At 37.0% G+C, this 17,075-nt stretch overlaps 1 protein-coding gene across 1 annotated transcript; it reads right to left on the bottom strand.

Moving 5' to 3' along the window:
- Positions 1-829: 829 nt before the first annotated feature.
- On the bottom strand, positions 830-4,852 carry armc6 (armadillo repeat containing 6). Its single transcript, XM_032565542.1, has 8 exons — positions 4,738-4,852; positions 4,343-4,488; positions 3,166-3,251; positions 2,510-3,080; positions 2,275-2,420; positions 2,069-2,200; positions 1,786-1,923; positions 830-1,697 (listed from the first exon to the last, which is right to left on the bottom strand). Exons 2-8 carry the CDS (start codon positions 4,461-4,463, stop codon positions 1,485-1,487), a joined length of 1,407 nt encoding a protein of 468 aa, XP_032421433.1. The 5' UTR covers positions 4,464-4,488; positions 4,738-4,852; the 3' UTR covers positions 830-1,484.
- Positions 4,853-17,075: the final 12,223 nt, after the last annotated feature.

Genomic DNA, 17,075 nt, shown 5'->3' with positions numbered 1-17,075 from the left:
TTTTTCTTCTTTTTTTTGTGGAAAATTATTCTGCTGTGAATAAATTGAGATTGCTGAGAAAAGATCATTATGATCATGTAGTTACTTTTAACAGTCCTTCAGTCATTTAGTGGCTATTTAGTCAATAATACCTAAATAGAACCGGGGTAAATAAATTACACAAATATATATATAACACTTTTCTATTTTTCTGTGCATAGCCTGTAAATAAAACAACATAACATTGCAAACTAAAGTTCAGGAAAATAATCTGTCAATTGATCTAAGTTGTTCCCACTCTATAGATTGAGATTACTCTAGTAGATTTCTGATTTTAGATTTTTACAAATAAGTCATAATACAGAGTAATGTCTTAGCCAGGAAGTCTAAAACCTTCTAACTTTCATCACACTTTTCAGATACTATTTTTGGAAAAATGAAGTCTTTCCTATGGGATTTTCTTTTCCATTATTATTTTTAGGCTAAAAAATACCTCCATATCTGCAATAATCTTCAAAAACATTACGTATCTCGCTGATGGTATTAATCATATTTACTTAGAAATGTACTGATAAAAATTTTGTGGCCGATTTTTGATTTACTTTTTTTTCTAAACTTTGACTTAACTAATTCAGGTGACAGTCAGTTCTGAGTAACATGCTCCATTCTGGCTAGCTTGATAAAACTTTTCAAGAATACATTTTAGTATGTAAATCTGACTCTACACAACTCAATTGGAATCCATGTTACATATATTTCTCTCTTATAATGTAACACAAGAGGATGATGTTGCCTATCTTCAGCTGTCATGGGGTGAGAAGTGAGGTACAAAATAAATAACCAAATAAAATATGTTGCATTTGTTTACTTTTTTATTTAGGGTCAATTCATAACTTCAGTAGTGCCTGTTTTATGAATATGAATGTGGCATTCTGGGAAATGCCACGATCATATTCACAAAGACTATGAACGTGACATATTCACAGTTATATTGAATATGCCTATATGAATGCAAATTAGAAGAGTAAACAAAATTGAATAATATGAAGATGTTTGATGGTAAGTGGAGAATAAAAATTAAACAGAAAGAAACTACCAACTAAAAAAGAAAATTAGCAGTGCAAGGCGTTCAATTGGTGTTGAGGCTCAGCCAATATAGGAGATAAATTATTACAATATTGAACAGAAAATTCATACAGAAAGAAGCAAAAATGTACACCTAATGAACATTAAAAAAATGAAATAAAAAAGTTGTACAAAATCCTATTTGCATTGATTTTCACGTTTTCAATACTGTATCACTCTTTTTTCTTTGTATTGATATTTGGGTTTTACCAGAGTACATTAATTCTAATGGATGGACATTAACTGTGTACTAACATCTACATTGAAACCAGATAGGTGTATTTGTACTCATCATTGTCCATGAACACAGTGTAGCAATCTTACAGCATTCTTTGACGATATTAAAGCTGTAACATGACCATTGTTGTTTTATTCCAATCTTAGTTGGTAATGCTGCCATGTTTCCCAGTCCAGAGCTCACGAAGCTCCACTTTACATCCCAGATCTCTGAGAGCAGCTTTACCGATGTCTCCACAGTCTTCGTGTGTCTGCACAGCCTGACATATCAGAGCTTCTGCTCCCAGTTCCAGGATTTGTTGGCAGTAGTTACGCATTCTCGCAACAAGATTTCTTATCAGCATGCATGCTTGTTTCTGTTTAATAAAAGGGAGAAAAAAAATCAGACATTAAGAGCTGACAATCTTTAAGTGAGCATAACTAGTTTTAGTCATCTCGTGTTACCTGTACATTCACAGAACCTGGATGGATCTTCATGGCCTGCACAGCAGCTATGACACCTCCGTTCTCCACGATGACTTTACAGTTGTTGGGTTTTCGCAGTGCAAGAACAGAGAGGCACGCGCAGGCCTGCTCACAGACCTGCAGGACAGCATGGACACAGTCCAGCATCGTCATTTGTTTATCTCCAAAAATGTCAACAGGTTGGGGTGTGGATACTTTCACAAGGTACTGCACAAGACATTTAAAGTTAAAGCCAGAGAAGTAACATTCATGTAGGACTCACAGCAGGGTTGTTGATATGTCGGTTCATGGCAATAACAATAAGGTCAACCCCACCAGCATTAACGACTGTGTCCTTCACATCATCATTTCCTGCTATTGCCCGTATGGCACTAAGGACCTGCCGGACCAACTCCTGCAAGAGCAATAAACAATTCAGAGAAGAAGAAAAGCACACTTGAATCTGTTTGTTTTTTCTGTGTACGCTACCGGTGACTCATAGCTGTCCGCAAGTAAAGTCATCATGAATTTTAATCCTCCCAGATCACAGATGTCTTGGCAAAACTCGTTCCTGACAGCCAGTCGGGATAAAGTGGCACACAGTTCACTCAGAGCAGAAGTGTTGCTAAGATGAGCTGTGAAGCAGATACACACAAAATAAAAGTTCTTACAGCAATGAAATGTACTTTATTTATAGACCAAAAACTTGATCAGATGGCCTCACCTTTAGCAGCCTCAATTAAAATCTTCAGTCCATTGTGCTCTAGAACAATACTCTTGGCGTGTTCGTGAGCATGCCCAAAAGTAGCCCGGACATCGTCATCAAATGTCATGGCCCGAAGGGCCCAGGAGGCCTCTTTGACAAGCACAGCGCAGCCGCTGTGTCGCATTATGGCACAGGTAAGCAGCGGCAGCATTCCGCCTTTTACCAGATCCTGTCTGTTCTGCTCATGCTTTATGCAGCAGTGACGCACCGCACAGATGGCGACACACGTCACCGATGAATCTGCCTGGTACTTCTGAAGAACATCTACAAGAAACTGCTGTCCCTCTTTGTCCAACAGGTCTGGCTGTCCGTCTGTCAGCGCGGCCAGAGCAGACAGCCCAGCCAAGGCACAATCTCGCTCCTCCACGCTCTTTTTGCAGTAGGAGAGAATGACGGGATACGCGCCTTTCTGAGCAGCCAAGTACCTCTGCGCAAATCCAAGTGAGCACTGCTCAGTGAAGCATTTTATGTCTGCTGTCGCATCAGGCAGAGCGGCGGTGTCGCTTCCAATCCGGAGAGATTCCAAAGCCTGCGATCAGGACAAGACGTGAACACAGTAAAAATTACAGGTTGTGTAAAAAACAAATGTTTTTATCAGCTGGATCAAGACTCACCTGTAAGACCTCGTGAGTTTGCTCTTCTTGATTGTCATCAGATGATGCAGCAGGAACAACTTTCACTATGCAACTGAGATCCACACCTGCATCAGCAAATAAACCTGTTATCAGCCATATTCCCATGTTAAGATGATCTAAGCTCCAAAACAATTTGTAAACAGATTTGTGTTTGCATTCCATCTCTGAGTGTTTCACCTATATTTTACCTTGTCATTTATTAAACTATGTTCAATATTTGTTGATGTACATTTTCAATGTTGTTGCTTTTGTTTTAGAGCTTAGACAAATGTTGCACCTTTTCATATGTAATTTGCAAATAATTTGAATTGGTATAGATTTGAATATCATTTCGGTCTTATTGTGTTGAGCTAAAATATATGCAAACAGGAGACAGAGGTTTCATTCATCCGTTGTGACTCACTGGTGCCGGGCTCTAAACATTTTTCGGGTCAAAATAACAACCTTTTACAAACTGAAATTTTAAAGTAGGAATTAGGGTTGCAGATTGCTGGGATATCATTGCTGAATAGTGATGATGATGCTGGAATTCATCAACCCAACTTTGCCCCAGGTTTCTCCTTTTTGTCCATCATCACAAGGTTCCCATCACTCTCTGTAAACTTTAACATCTCTGTCTCTTAAATATATATTTTAAGAGACTGGTTTTTGGCTATTCTTAATGCACCTGGCAAAAAACCCACTAACTTTCTTTTTAAAGTTAGCGGCTGCTGCTTGTATTTAGATGCGCTCAATAGTTACGGTATCTTGGGGCTATGCCATTCAGTAATTTAAAAACTAAAAAAAAGTCTTTTAAAGTAAATTCTCTGAGATACAAGGAGTCAGTGTAAGGACTTTAAGATTTTTTTCTATGCTATTCAGAATATTGTATCCAAACAGTACTTTCCACATAGTAATACTGTGACTATGACTGCTTTTCAATATAATAATGCTCTAGTTCAAATATCAAATTTCAGAATAGATAGTTGGATGAATGGATGGATTCCATAAAATAGAATCCCAAATTTTTATATACTTACATAGACTGAATACTGAATAGATCATTGTAATGTTTTTGTATCCAGTGACACAAAAACAAGTACAAGTAATATTTTAAATAGCCACATGTTGTGGCTTTGCCTCTTGATTTTAGTGTGCATTTCTTTAGTTATTTTACCCTGAGACTCAAACTGCTCCACGGCTTCCCTCAGAGCCTCATCTGGATCCATCTCAAACTCCTCCATGTTTTCCCGGACAGCAGCATCAAATGTTTCTTGGGTGATGCGTCGCTTCGACATTTCTTCGCACTGTTACTTCCCAACTCTGACATAAAACACGAACATGGCGGTGTTAAAAGATGATCACTCTTCAATGCTAAGCAAGCCACACTTTGGATAACCATAAATGATGCTCGTTATTGCTAGCTAATGGGATGGCTCATTTTAGTTCTCCTTTTCACTGTGTTAGCAGCAGTAAACCCACAGTTAAATAAAGTCTTTATCGTACAGTATAAAGTTCTTATCTAAAATAGCAACCTCGGAAAAACATCTGTGAAAAACAGCAAACAGTTACCTCTATGTAGTAACAGACAACCGGCTTCGCGGTGTGATTGGATGTACGAAAGTAGCGCAGCTGGAAACACAGTAAGCGGGCATTAGCACGCAAGTGAGTTTTGTGAATAGCAAAATCCGCCCAACTTTGTGCACGCAGATATTTTGTCCGTTAAAACAAAGACTGCAAACATTCGTTCCTGTAAGCAGTTTTAAGTAAATAAACAAACATTTCATTTAGGTGAGTAAAGTTCTCTGCAGATATGCATAAAATGCAAACTGGAAAAAAAGTAATGCAGAGTGCGGCAGTGTTTCTTTGTAAGGTTATTTCAATGAACGTCCTTTCAAAATAAAGGGAACATGGTGATTAAATAAATGTATGAAAAGCGTGGCGACAATATTAGACAATTTAATGTTTAGTGAGCTCAAATTTAAAGTTTTATTAAAGTTTTTATTATAATCTGTTAACATGAAAGTGTTAAATTATATAGATCTGCTTGCTTTTACTCAACTCTTGGGATAATATTCTGATCCAGTCCACGTTCCAGATCATCCATCTGGAGTCCATTGCCATGTACCAACTTGTCAAGGCACAAGTCCATTTAAGAAGTGAGTCATAAGTTGTAGAGATCATCAGACTGTTGTTGAAAAAAAGAAAACACTTTTAGTCTCTTACAGCACATCTGGAAAGTATTCACAGTGCTTCTTTGTTTCCACATTTTGTTGCTTTACAGCCTCGTTCCAAATTGTATTTAATTAATCTTATTCCTTAAAAATGTCATACACAAACAACCTATAAGGGCAGGAAAAATGTTTTTGTCAGTTTTGCAAATATATTAAAAACAGAAAACTAAGAAGTATTCACTCATTTGTCATGAAGTTCAAATTTGAGCTGTTTCCACTGATCATCTTTTAAATTGAGTCCACCTGTGGTAAATTCAGTTGATGTGGCTTGATTTGGAAAAAGAAATGTGGAAAAAGTGAAGCACTGTGAAGACTTTTTGGATGCATTGTGAATGCTCTCTGAGTTGTGACGGTTTGTAACCCAGGTTCTCATTTACTGGCTTCACATGCTGTTGGGTCGTTTGCATGAGAAGAGCATACTGAAACATTTCTTTATTCGTCTCCTATTTTTTTCAGTTAACTCTTTTGCAGGAGCTACAACATGTTAACAAATATATAATCTTTTTCTTTCTCATGGCCTCTGGTGCTGAAGCACAGGCAAACGGCTCCTTTACAGTTCAATTTCTCATGTTCATCCTAGGTGTCAGAATTAAATTAATTTGAACTCATGGATTTATCTAGATTTGGAGATCAACTCTAAATAACAAATTCTCTTGTTGTTGGTGTATCTCACTGGGAATACCACAGTGTGACAATTGTAAATTTTACAAAACAGATTAATCTAATCTATGTCTGTGTACATTTCTCACAAAGGTTGTCACATTATAGCCACAAACTTCTTTTTTTAGAGAGGATGGAGAGTGTTTGGTTTTATTCCAACACTGAGTTTCTTAAGTCCACTTTTTGTAAATTTCAAGATGAAATGATTTAGAACCACGTAATCAAGCAAGGCTTTTTTTTTTAGGAGTTTGGAGATGCCTGTTGCAGAGGATCTAAAGAGATTGGCCCATCTGCTCCAGTTTTGCTTCCCCCATCTTATTTGTTCTGGGAAACCACAGGGTGTGTCTGCTGATCACTACATCCCTTATCCATCAAAACATGCAAACAGTTGCACAGCAATCTTAGAGCAGCAGATGGGATCATAACTGCAGCTGTTGCTCTGCATGAAGGCATGAGAGAAAGCAATTACATGGCAACACCAAGATCTCAGACTTGAAGTTCTGGATGTTTATTTTTGGAGAATCAGTAGAAAGCCGGCTGAATGCATATACACTTAACACACTTTTTTAGATGTTTATTTGAAAATAAAAACCTGAAAAGGTCTGTTTTTACTGGTCTAACAAATAAAATCACAATAAATCATATTGAAATGTTTGATAATGATGTGATAAAATTGTGAACATTTATTTGGGTATAAACATATTAGTATTGTTTCAAAATAATAACTTGGTCTCACATGTTTTTTTAATTCAGCTGAAGATATGTGGACCGATTTTAATACAGACCTTGCTATTTTTAATCCTCTGCATTACTTCGTTTTGAAGATTTTACAATTAAATTGGGAATATTTCTACTACAGTCAATTACTTATGTTTTGTGGGTTTGTCGCCAGCTGCACTTGCAAACCAGACTCAACATTATATTAAAGCAAACTGCTGCTACCATTATGTTATCAGAGACAAGCAACCTTATAAAGACACTAACAACACTTTACCTTTTCAAAGAATTAAGATGCTTATATTTTGCTATCAAAGACATTACATGTTATGTTTTACTTGCACTCCCTACTTGCACCAGTTTCAAATAATCACTATAAAAAAGACCCCACAGAATAATTGTGCAGCGATTCAGGCTTCTTGAATATAGATCCTGCTCATTTGAATGCAACACTAGCCTTTTATATCATGACTTGTTACATCCTAATTGGACTGACAGTGAAAATATTTGGTGGTGTGTTAAGTACTTCGGGAACAGGCAGACCCCTGCAGTTTAGTTTCTGCCTCAGTCAGAACAGACCCTCTAACAGCATGTGCAGTGTGCTCTGAGAACAAGATGCTGTCTGGGACAATGAGACACAGGAGAGCTGATGCAACGCCACAGTCATAACACACTGCAGAGGGTAGAAGGAAGAGCCACTGAGAGCAGTGTAAGAAGAAATGAAAATTTAAGAAATTAGAAATACAGAAGCTTCGTGGTGTCATTTGGTAGACTACATCTAAGATCCTTACTTTCTAATCTTAAGAGTTTTGGGCCATCAAAAATAGATTTTTAGTGACTTAAAATATTAGTGGCGAAAGCTTCACATTTTCAAAAAGTGTTCTTCCTGATATACAAACAAAGTGATGCAACTACTTTTCAGAATGGGACACATTCTGCCCTTAGCAGAACTGTATGGAAAACTTGCATATTTATGTTAAAGCTTAAATGTTTAACATTAAAATGTGTTTTTAATGAGTCAATTCTGATGTGAAAACTCTAAAAACTTGACAATGAATAAAATTAAACACATACTGCTCTAAAAATGCACCTCTTCTTATGTATTTCTTCTCTGTTCTATTAGATGTTAATCTTTTAATTGTGATTTTTGTGATTTGCACTGAACCTATTTTAGCTTCTTTTTTTTCTTTTAAAACTGTCATAGTTTTTATTTTAATAATTTCAGGACTTTTGTAGCCAAGTACAAGGCCTTTTCTCCCCCAAACATTTGATAACTGATTAAAACTTGACTCATAATACCAATCATTGTTTTTTTTTGTTTGTTTTTTTTTGAGTGATGACTTTGTGTGCACAAACTTACCACAAGTGTAATTTGTTTGTGTCATAAACAGGAAAGAAATGTGGGGATGTCAGACAATGTAGTTTGACATACCTTATATTCCCAGAAGAAGCATTTATTTGTTTTCGTTCACACATGACTTTGAGTCATATATGTGTCATAATTATGTGTGTATCTTAATCCATTTAAGCCTTTGGAGGAGTGACATTCTTCCATTAGTGTATTTCATAAACATGCCTACCATATTTGTATTAAACATGAAAGTTTAGAATTACAATCCTGTTTTTTAAATATGTGTAAGTATTTATATGTTTTGTAGTATTGTGCTTAAATATTGAAAACTAAGTGTGAGCTTTCATGGAGGACAAATTGAAGAGAGGCTGTAAAACTGTTGATATCCCGTACGTAATTTAATGTTCCATATTGTTCGAAGTGTAAATATGTACTGAAACTGATATTAATCAGAAAAATATTGAGGTATTTTCAATCAGTTTAATTTTGCAGTGCATAGTTGGGTTGCTCTCCATTGTTCTATGTTACATCATTTTTACCTGGGCTGAAGAAACATGTAATGATTTATCTGGTCATTAAAGGCCTCTGTTACTTATTGTAGCCATATATATTTGTCTTATTTCTTATACAATGAATGATTATTTGTTTTCTTGATTTTCTTCAACCCAGTGGAAAAGCCTTTGTCTCTATTCCTGTTTTTCTCATCTCTTCCAGAAGGTGGCAGTATAAATCTGCGTTGATGTAAATTTGGTGGTTTTCATTACAGAAACACTAGCACTTTGTGAGTATTGTTGATTAAAGTTTCAATATTATGTAAAATTACTGCTCAGATGTTAAATTTCTTTTGCCAGAGTTGAAAATTTAAGTTTTTGTTTTATACTGTACAGTCTGTTGCGCATATTTCAGAGTGACAGTGAAATGGAGGATAATGTAGCCTACCAGGTTAGAAGTTTTGCACAGGGTTTATTGTGGTTGAAATGTGACGCAGATGCTTTTTTTCTCCTTAAAATAAATAGAGAATATATCAAATGTTTTTCTCACAGTAATGTTAGCCTTTGAAAATGATTTTGCAGCTGTTTAAGAATTAGTTTAAAAAAAACAACTAATTCTTAACATTCTTAGTTTATTAAGCTGTACAACTTAGTCAGATGTAGCACTTGAAATGTGAAGTAGTGTTGTAAATTATAAGCTTATGCACAAATCATGTGTCTGTTATTTTGTTTGAAAGACCAAAAAAATGGCTAAAAATGTAATTTTGTTTGTTCTTTGCTCTGTCTTTCAGTTTGCCATAAAAGTCTTAAGTCCCATAAAGCAAAGTTTGTGGAGCAAAGAAAACGTTTTTGAAAGGTTCAGTAATCAAACTTATTGTTGGCATGCGAGGCAGTAAGAACCGGGTATACTGTACTTTGAACCTTTTACCTCGTTTGTCACATTACAGCCACAAATTTTACTGTATTTTATTGAACTTTACGTGATAGGCCAACACAAAGTCGATTATAATTGTGATGTGAAAGAAAAATGACACATGGCTGTCAATACTGTCTGAAAAGTGGGGTGTGTATTTCCACTCAAAGTCCTGATACCCATACATAAAATCCAAAGCAATACCTCCTGGCTGAACTCACAACATAAATAACAAATTCACCTGTGTGTAATTTATTCTGTGTATAAATATAACTACTGTGTGAAGGCCTCAGAGGTTTGTTAGAGAATATTAGTTGGTCAGTTGTTGCAAAGATGAACAGTATTGACTACACGGCAATACCGGAAGAAAAACCTTCTGGAAACTTGAGACTAGATGGAAACTAACCTTACAAAAGGCCAGCAACCATAAAAATTTAGCAGAACTACATGGGTATGATTCAGATTCAAGCATGATGGTGTGTGTGAATGGCCCAGTCAAAGTCTAGACCAAAAATACAATTGACAATTTGTAGTGGTAGGACTTGAAAATTGCTTTTGTTTTTCCACAGACACTTTCAATGGAGTCTATATTGCACAGAAGTAGGGGCAAGTATTTGAGAGGGATAAATCTGGGAAAGACAGAGGACAAATAACCATCCATGCACACACCAGAGGACAATTTAGCCAGACCAATTAACCTATTAGGATTTGTTTGAGAGAGGAAACCAGATAAACCAGATGGAACATTGCAATCCCATGCAGAAAGACTTCAGGCTGAGAGTCAAACCCAGGAACGGTGCTACCAGCTGCACCATCATGCTGGTCCTGTACCAAACGATGTTGAACAAACCCAATGATTTGGGAAAATCTAAACAACAAAGCCTTAACACTTGTGGATGTGAACTTTAGAGAAAACTATGGCCATTGCCTTTTTGAAGCAAACGTCATCAAAAGGCTTCTTGTTTCAGGTCATGGGAGGTGAAAGCCATTTATCTGAGAGGTCATATGAGGTCATCTGGAGTCATTTCAGCAAATGAGTTGCACAGGAATGAGCTCCACAGGATGTAGGAATGTGGTGTAAATGTCACAACATATTTGAAACCAGATGTTTGCAATTTGAAGACAGAACAATACCAGCTTATTGCACATAATATATGTGCCCCTTGGTGAAATGCAATATTGTAAAGCTGTTTTGAAAATCTGCTGTCCCTCCGGAGTCTGACTGGCTGGACGTGAGAATAACAAAGGAAGACAACGTGCAGAGGATTGAAAGGTTTTGTTTAATTTTTCCCAAACATGGTACCACAGAAGAAAAACATTAACAATCCTGCAAGAATATTGAGTAATTCATTCCATTGTAATACATCTGCATAAGTCTATTGTTAGAAGAGAGAAGACCTTGGAAACACACAAACACTCTGTCATAGAGCTTACGAGGAAACAGTAACGCTTCCAGCACATTTCTGCTTGTCTATGGTCTCAACTATATTTGCAATGAATAATAAATTATCAAGGTATGTCTTTTCTAAACAAAACACAAAGATGTACTTTTAATTCCTTTCACATGTGTCATTAGTTTATCCATTACAACAGGGGAGCTAGGATTTTGCCAGTTTTTCCAAAGGTTCTGGATAAGATGGCAAATAAACTCATTAGACACTTACAAGTTCATAATTATCTGCATCATTTGCAATCTGGATATCATCCACATTATTAAACAGAGCCTTAGTCTTGCTTTTTAATTTAGCATATTAAATTACTTCTTGATCAAAGTAAAAGTGTTGAAAGAGTTTATCATTAAAAATAATTTTGGTACTTTAAATCTCGGAATAGTTATTTGAAAAAAAAAAACAAGTTTTTTATTTTAAGTTTAGAGTAGTTACAAATATATCTTATTGACTGTGAAAAGTGTGTGGTGAGATGGTAAGAAATCAACATTTTGAAAAATTAACACTCAGTTCTTGATCCACTTCTTTTTGGTTAGTGCATCCAGAAAGTATTCAGTCTTTGCTTAATACCTTTGGCAGCAACTGCCACCACCTTAGCTCACCTGTCTTCAGGCATTTTGTCCCATTCATTTTTTGCAGTTCTTCTCAAACTCCATCAAATTGGGTGGGAGACATCTCTGCAGCATTTTCAGATCTTTCCAGAGATGTTCAATCGAATTCAAGTCTGGACTCTGTCTTGGTCACTCCAGGACATTCACTGAATGGTTCTGAAGCTGCTCCTTTGAGATCTTAGCCATGTGCTTTGAGGCCTTGTCCTCCTGAACAACGAACGCAAGTTTTCATCCCGAATGTCTTTGTATGTCGCTGCATTCCTCTTTCTCTTTATTCTGATGAGTCTGCCTGTCCTTGCCGCTTCAACAACATCCCTTTAGCATGATGGGGATGGGAATGGTCCGATGATGAGCCATGTCTGGTTTCCTCCTGCCATTCACACCGAAGACTTCAATATTTGTTTCTCATAATCTGAGAGTCCTTGCTTTGTCCTTTGGCAAACTCCTGATCAGTGACCATTTTGTTAAAGAGTGGCTTTAGTCTGAGCTATTCTACCATATATGCCTGTTTGATGGATTGCGGCAGAGATGGATGTTCTTCTGGAAGGTTCTACTGACAGGTGTGTCAATTTTCTCTGTCAAACCAATTTCAATTAATTGAATTTACCAACAATGGACTCCATTTAAGCCTCAGAAACAACTAAAGGATCATGAGTTGAAACAGCTCAATTTTGAGTGGCAAAGATGTGAATACGGGGCGACTGTGGCTCTTTGGTAGTCGTCTTGTGATCGGAAGGTTGTAGGTTCAATTCCAGCTTCCTCCTGCCACATGTCGATGTGCCTCTGGGCAAGGCACTTAACCCCAAATTGCCTACCGATCTGCGTATTGGTGTTATAAATGTGTGTGTGTTTGTGAGTGCGACTGGGTGAATGTGACTCTAGTGTAAAGTGCTTTGAGTGGTCAAAAATGACTGGAAAAGTGCTATATAAATTCAGTCCATTACTTACTTAATTATGATTTCTTGGTGCAAAAATTTCAAAAGCCTTTATCCACATTTTCACAGTGGAATATTCACTGCGAAATTTTGAGGAAAGAGATTCACTTAATACAATTTCAAATAAAGCTGTAAAATAATAAAATGTGGAAAAAGTGAAATGCTGTGAATACTTTGTGGATGCAGAGTACTTAATTTACCATATTTATATTCCAGTGGTGACAACATAGAGCCAGTACTGGTGCTGTAATTGTTTCCATGCACCTGTCAAAGTGTTTAGTTTTAAAGTTTATGTTAAAAGCTGATTCAACTATTTTGATTTGCTTAATCTAAATATTAATATGGAGTGTTTCAGAAATAAAATTTCTTGCCATTATGCTGGATTCTCATTTGAAATTTAACAAGCAAGTGAAGAAGGTGAGCAGAATTGTGAAAGCCAACTTATATCAGACTGATTAGATACAGTCAGTCATTTCATTCTGAATGTTTTTATGCACTCAGTGTTTTTTTTTTTACATTTAAGTTACTGTTTAAAGGCCTGCGGTTATAAGCTGCCCAAACAACTACTAAAGATGATTAATAATCAAGCAACAAAGACTTTGGACAAGAAGCCAGGAAGTGCACATCACTGCCATTTGGTCCAAAATTTGTATTTGATTAATTTTGAAAATTTTATGAAGATATCAAATCTTACATTCACTTTTAAGCGCAAGGGTTACTGGGAGCACAGACATCTTTTGGTTCCTCTTAAGGAAAGTTAATGTGTAATTCTCTTCCTGCAGAACTAAAACTGAACTTGGACTAGTTTCAGTTTAGATTACAGATGAAGAAATGCATTAAGCAGAACCAGCTAAAATATGTGTTTGCCAATTTTCCGTCTTTGATGCTATTGTTATAAGTAAATGCAACCAAGGGCCCAGCTGGGGACAGACAGAATAAATCAGTTTTAGACTTTAAATGTTAAAGTGTAATGAATTTATTAATTCGCTACGCAAATAAATCATTTAAAATCAGAGTGAAAAATGTTGTAAGCATTAAATTTCTGATTAATAAATTATTTTTTTCTATTGTTACAATGCATCTATGTGCAACTAGTCTGAATCAAATAAGCAAATTTAAGTCGACTAACTTAAATATGCGTTCCTTTTGGCTTTATTTTAATTAGAGATGAAATGCAGCCTGCGCTCTTGTCTTGTGTAAAAATCAACTACAAAGATCAACATATCTATTTTCATAAACTGCCCTGATTTCACTAAACATATTTCCTTCTGCGCTTTTGTATGTCTTCGTGCCCCACGGCCCCCACGACAGACCTCCCCCCGCAGAGAGGAGAGAGGTTGCGACTCCGAGAAGAGAAAAGTTTCTGGACGCTCTAAGTGTCTTGGACGCAGTAGCTGAAAGAAGCCATTTCCTGCCAAATAGTGAGCCCATATAATCGTGACTGCAGCAGCTACTTCCTGCATTGTTACAGTGCTTAATGAGGATTAAGTTGAAGCTGTCATGGTGCTCCGCACGGAGGGCAAGAGACGGAGGATCTCCGTGGAGGCTTGATGATCTCATTAGGGTTTGATACCTGCACAGGACCAGCTCACTAATTGTGTTCTGTTAACAAATACAGATGTGCTTAATTTAATACATGTGCCCATTTATATCTTGATCTTATATTTTGGAAAAATTCAAGTCTTATCTGCAAGCTGAAAATTACCCCCATCACCGCAAGTGTTAGTTAGTTAGCTAGTTAGTTAGATAGATAGATAGATAGATAGATAGATAGATAGATAGATAGATAGATAGATAGATAGATAGATAGATAGATAGATAGATAGATAGATAGATAGATAGATAGATAGATAGATAGATAGATAGATAGATAGATAGATAGTTTTTTAATGCATGTTTTTATTATTTGATGATATAGTCTAGGACGTTCTAGTAATACACACATATCCGTTTTACTGGGGTATGAATAGCATGACATAAGTCAATTTCATTTCTGCTCTTAATCCTATTAAACATAAGAAAGACAATAGAACATGTCATTCGAGTAAGAGAGATGTGATGCGACCTTTGTAAGCCAGGAAATGACTTCAGGAAAATTTGGACTCACCTAAACTACCCCACAAGTACAGTCAGAGCCATAATTAACGAAACAACCACGACATACAAGGTTGAGTGACAACATGTATTTTTATCTTGCCATCATGCACCAGTCTTCATGCACTGAGAGGTAAAGCAGGGTAAGGTTTCTCCACCGCTCACTAGAGAAATGCTGCAAAACTTTGGGTGTCCATCTTCCCATAACATTTATTAAAAGTCCATATGCCAAACAGTTTTTCAAGAAAGCAGGCCTGGAAAAAGCCGTCTTTGATATTATAAGCATAATTGTGTGAATATTTCTGTACTTGAATCTTAACTTGATTTAACCTTGACCAAAAACAAACGTGTTGTTATTCTTAAAACTTTGAGGAAAATAAACTTTTCTTTGCTTTTGTGGCGTATGAATAGTCTTTCACACAACGTCAGAGGTGCGAACTGACAGTCTCATAACGGTCCATTCTGGCTTCGTGACAAGAAAATGTGATGTAAAAAAGACAAATGTGCGACCAGCTGGCTGGGGAATTTGTGCCACAAACACAACGAAACAACTACATGCCACACACATACGCATCATTTCTTGCCATAAACACACATTTGACAGGCAATGCAGAAGTGTGTCAAGACAGAACAGACTGGATAACTGGACTTCAGCTAAGGGTAGTTTTTTCAGCTCCTCTGACCACTGGAGGAGTATGTTGCTTGCGATTTTGTTAAAAATAATTAAAGATGGCGTGCCGTGGTGGCGTAGGGGATAGCGCAACCCATATTTGGAGGCCTTCAGTCCTCGACTCGGCCGTCGCGGGTTCGACTCCCGGACCCGACGATATTTGCCGCATGTCTTCCTCCCTCTCCTTCCCTGTTTCCTGTCAGCCTACTGTCGTATAAGGGACACTAGAGCCCACAAAAGACCCCCTGGAGGGGTAAAAAAAAAAAATTAAAGATTTATATGGGCTATGCCTACTGAATACGCAAACTTTGTTTTTCAGGGTTGTTTAAACATACACCTCTGCCTGTAACCTTTTCTAAATGTTTAAAGGAATTATAACCCACGTGGAATAAACTTTATTGTAAGCCGCTAATTGTTGTCAGCGATTGCTCTTTTTTCATTTAAACAACAAATAACCTTGTCATGTAAGAATTGGACCACTCACCTATAAGAACATGAACCAGACACCAAAATCCTTATCATATGTGGATTTCATTTCTTCCGTGCTCTGAACAAAGCCATTCTGGTGGGTAAATATTGACTTATTGCACAATAAGTCCTTAAAATTCTGATCATTTAAATCTGCACTGAAACCACTCAGTGAAACAACAACATGTGAAACTGATCTAAAGAACTTGTTTCACAGACATTCTCACCCCTCAGAGAACGGGTTTCACAGCATTGTCTAATCATTTATGGATCAACGGCTGAAGGTAAACTAGTCACTTATCCAGTTTGTCACTATATCTGAGGGTAGCCCCATGCTGAGTCCATGAGTTTATGCTAAACCTCACCAAACTATGACAATTCAATTATTTTAATTCTCCCTGAGTCATAAAAAAACTGCCAAAATCTCTGAAAGAAACATATAAAAAAGCGTGCATATGACAATAATCTAAAAAGACTAACCTTATCTTTATAATTAATGTTACCAGACAGTTTTTTTTTGTGGAGCTCATTCTGGCCGGTAGGTTTTGTGTGTCTCTGGATCCACATGAACAAATGTACTAGCTAAGAGTATTTTCTAACGTACATTGTTACAGTTATACTAAAAGAAGACCTTCGCTGCAGCATTGATTGCTTTTCTACATACTGTCCAACCTCAGGAGACTGGAGTGTTAGGATGAGGCCCAAACAACTAGACCTGATGACACAGCAACATCTAGAAAGAGCTATTTTTTGTCATTTAAAGAACGAAGGGGTGAGGCTGACAAAGCACTTCATGCCCCCCACTCTGCGGGGCTGGAGAATACCTTCCCCACTTTAGGCTTTTACTTAGATCGCAGCATTTCATATATCGTATGTGTGCCTTTCCGTGCCTGCTTGTGGATAAGTGAGGATTAGTTTGGTTCAGAGAGGGATGCTTTAAGTGGACAGAGTTGTCATCAGGAGAGTTGATGCCAAATGGAGTCTTTACAGAGACGACCATGTTGTTAATGGAGTAACCCTGCTACAAACGCTCTGGAGTTGCACGTTTGGACCACGATGTACCTTTATAAAAGCAAAACTCTTCTGAAGACAACTCAAAAGTGAGACATGACCGTAGTTCATTGACCCTTATTTGTAGTTACGTAATAGAGGTTTTGAATGAGGAGAAAACTGAATGGTTTCTCGTGTGAGGTGATTTAGATCTTAATCTGAGGTCACAGGGACAAATTGGGTTGTTATGGTGAACCCATGACTTCAGTGGATAACTGGGTGCTATAGTTCATAAACCTTTTGAGAAGCGGGAAACACAAATGTATTA

This window comes from Xiphophorus hellerii, chromosome 6 (genome assembly GCF_003331165.1).
Source record: "Xiphophorus hellerii strain 12219 chromosome 6, Xiphophorus_hellerii-4.1, whole genome shotgun sequence".
In the NCBI taxonomy this organism is placed as follows: Eukaryota; Metazoa; Chordata; class Actinopteri; order Cyprinodontiformes; family Poeciliidae; genus Xiphophorus; species Xiphophorus hellerii.
The sequence above is the reverse complement of the archived record's forward strand: the minus strand, read 5'-3'. Positions and strand labels throughout refer to the sequence as shown.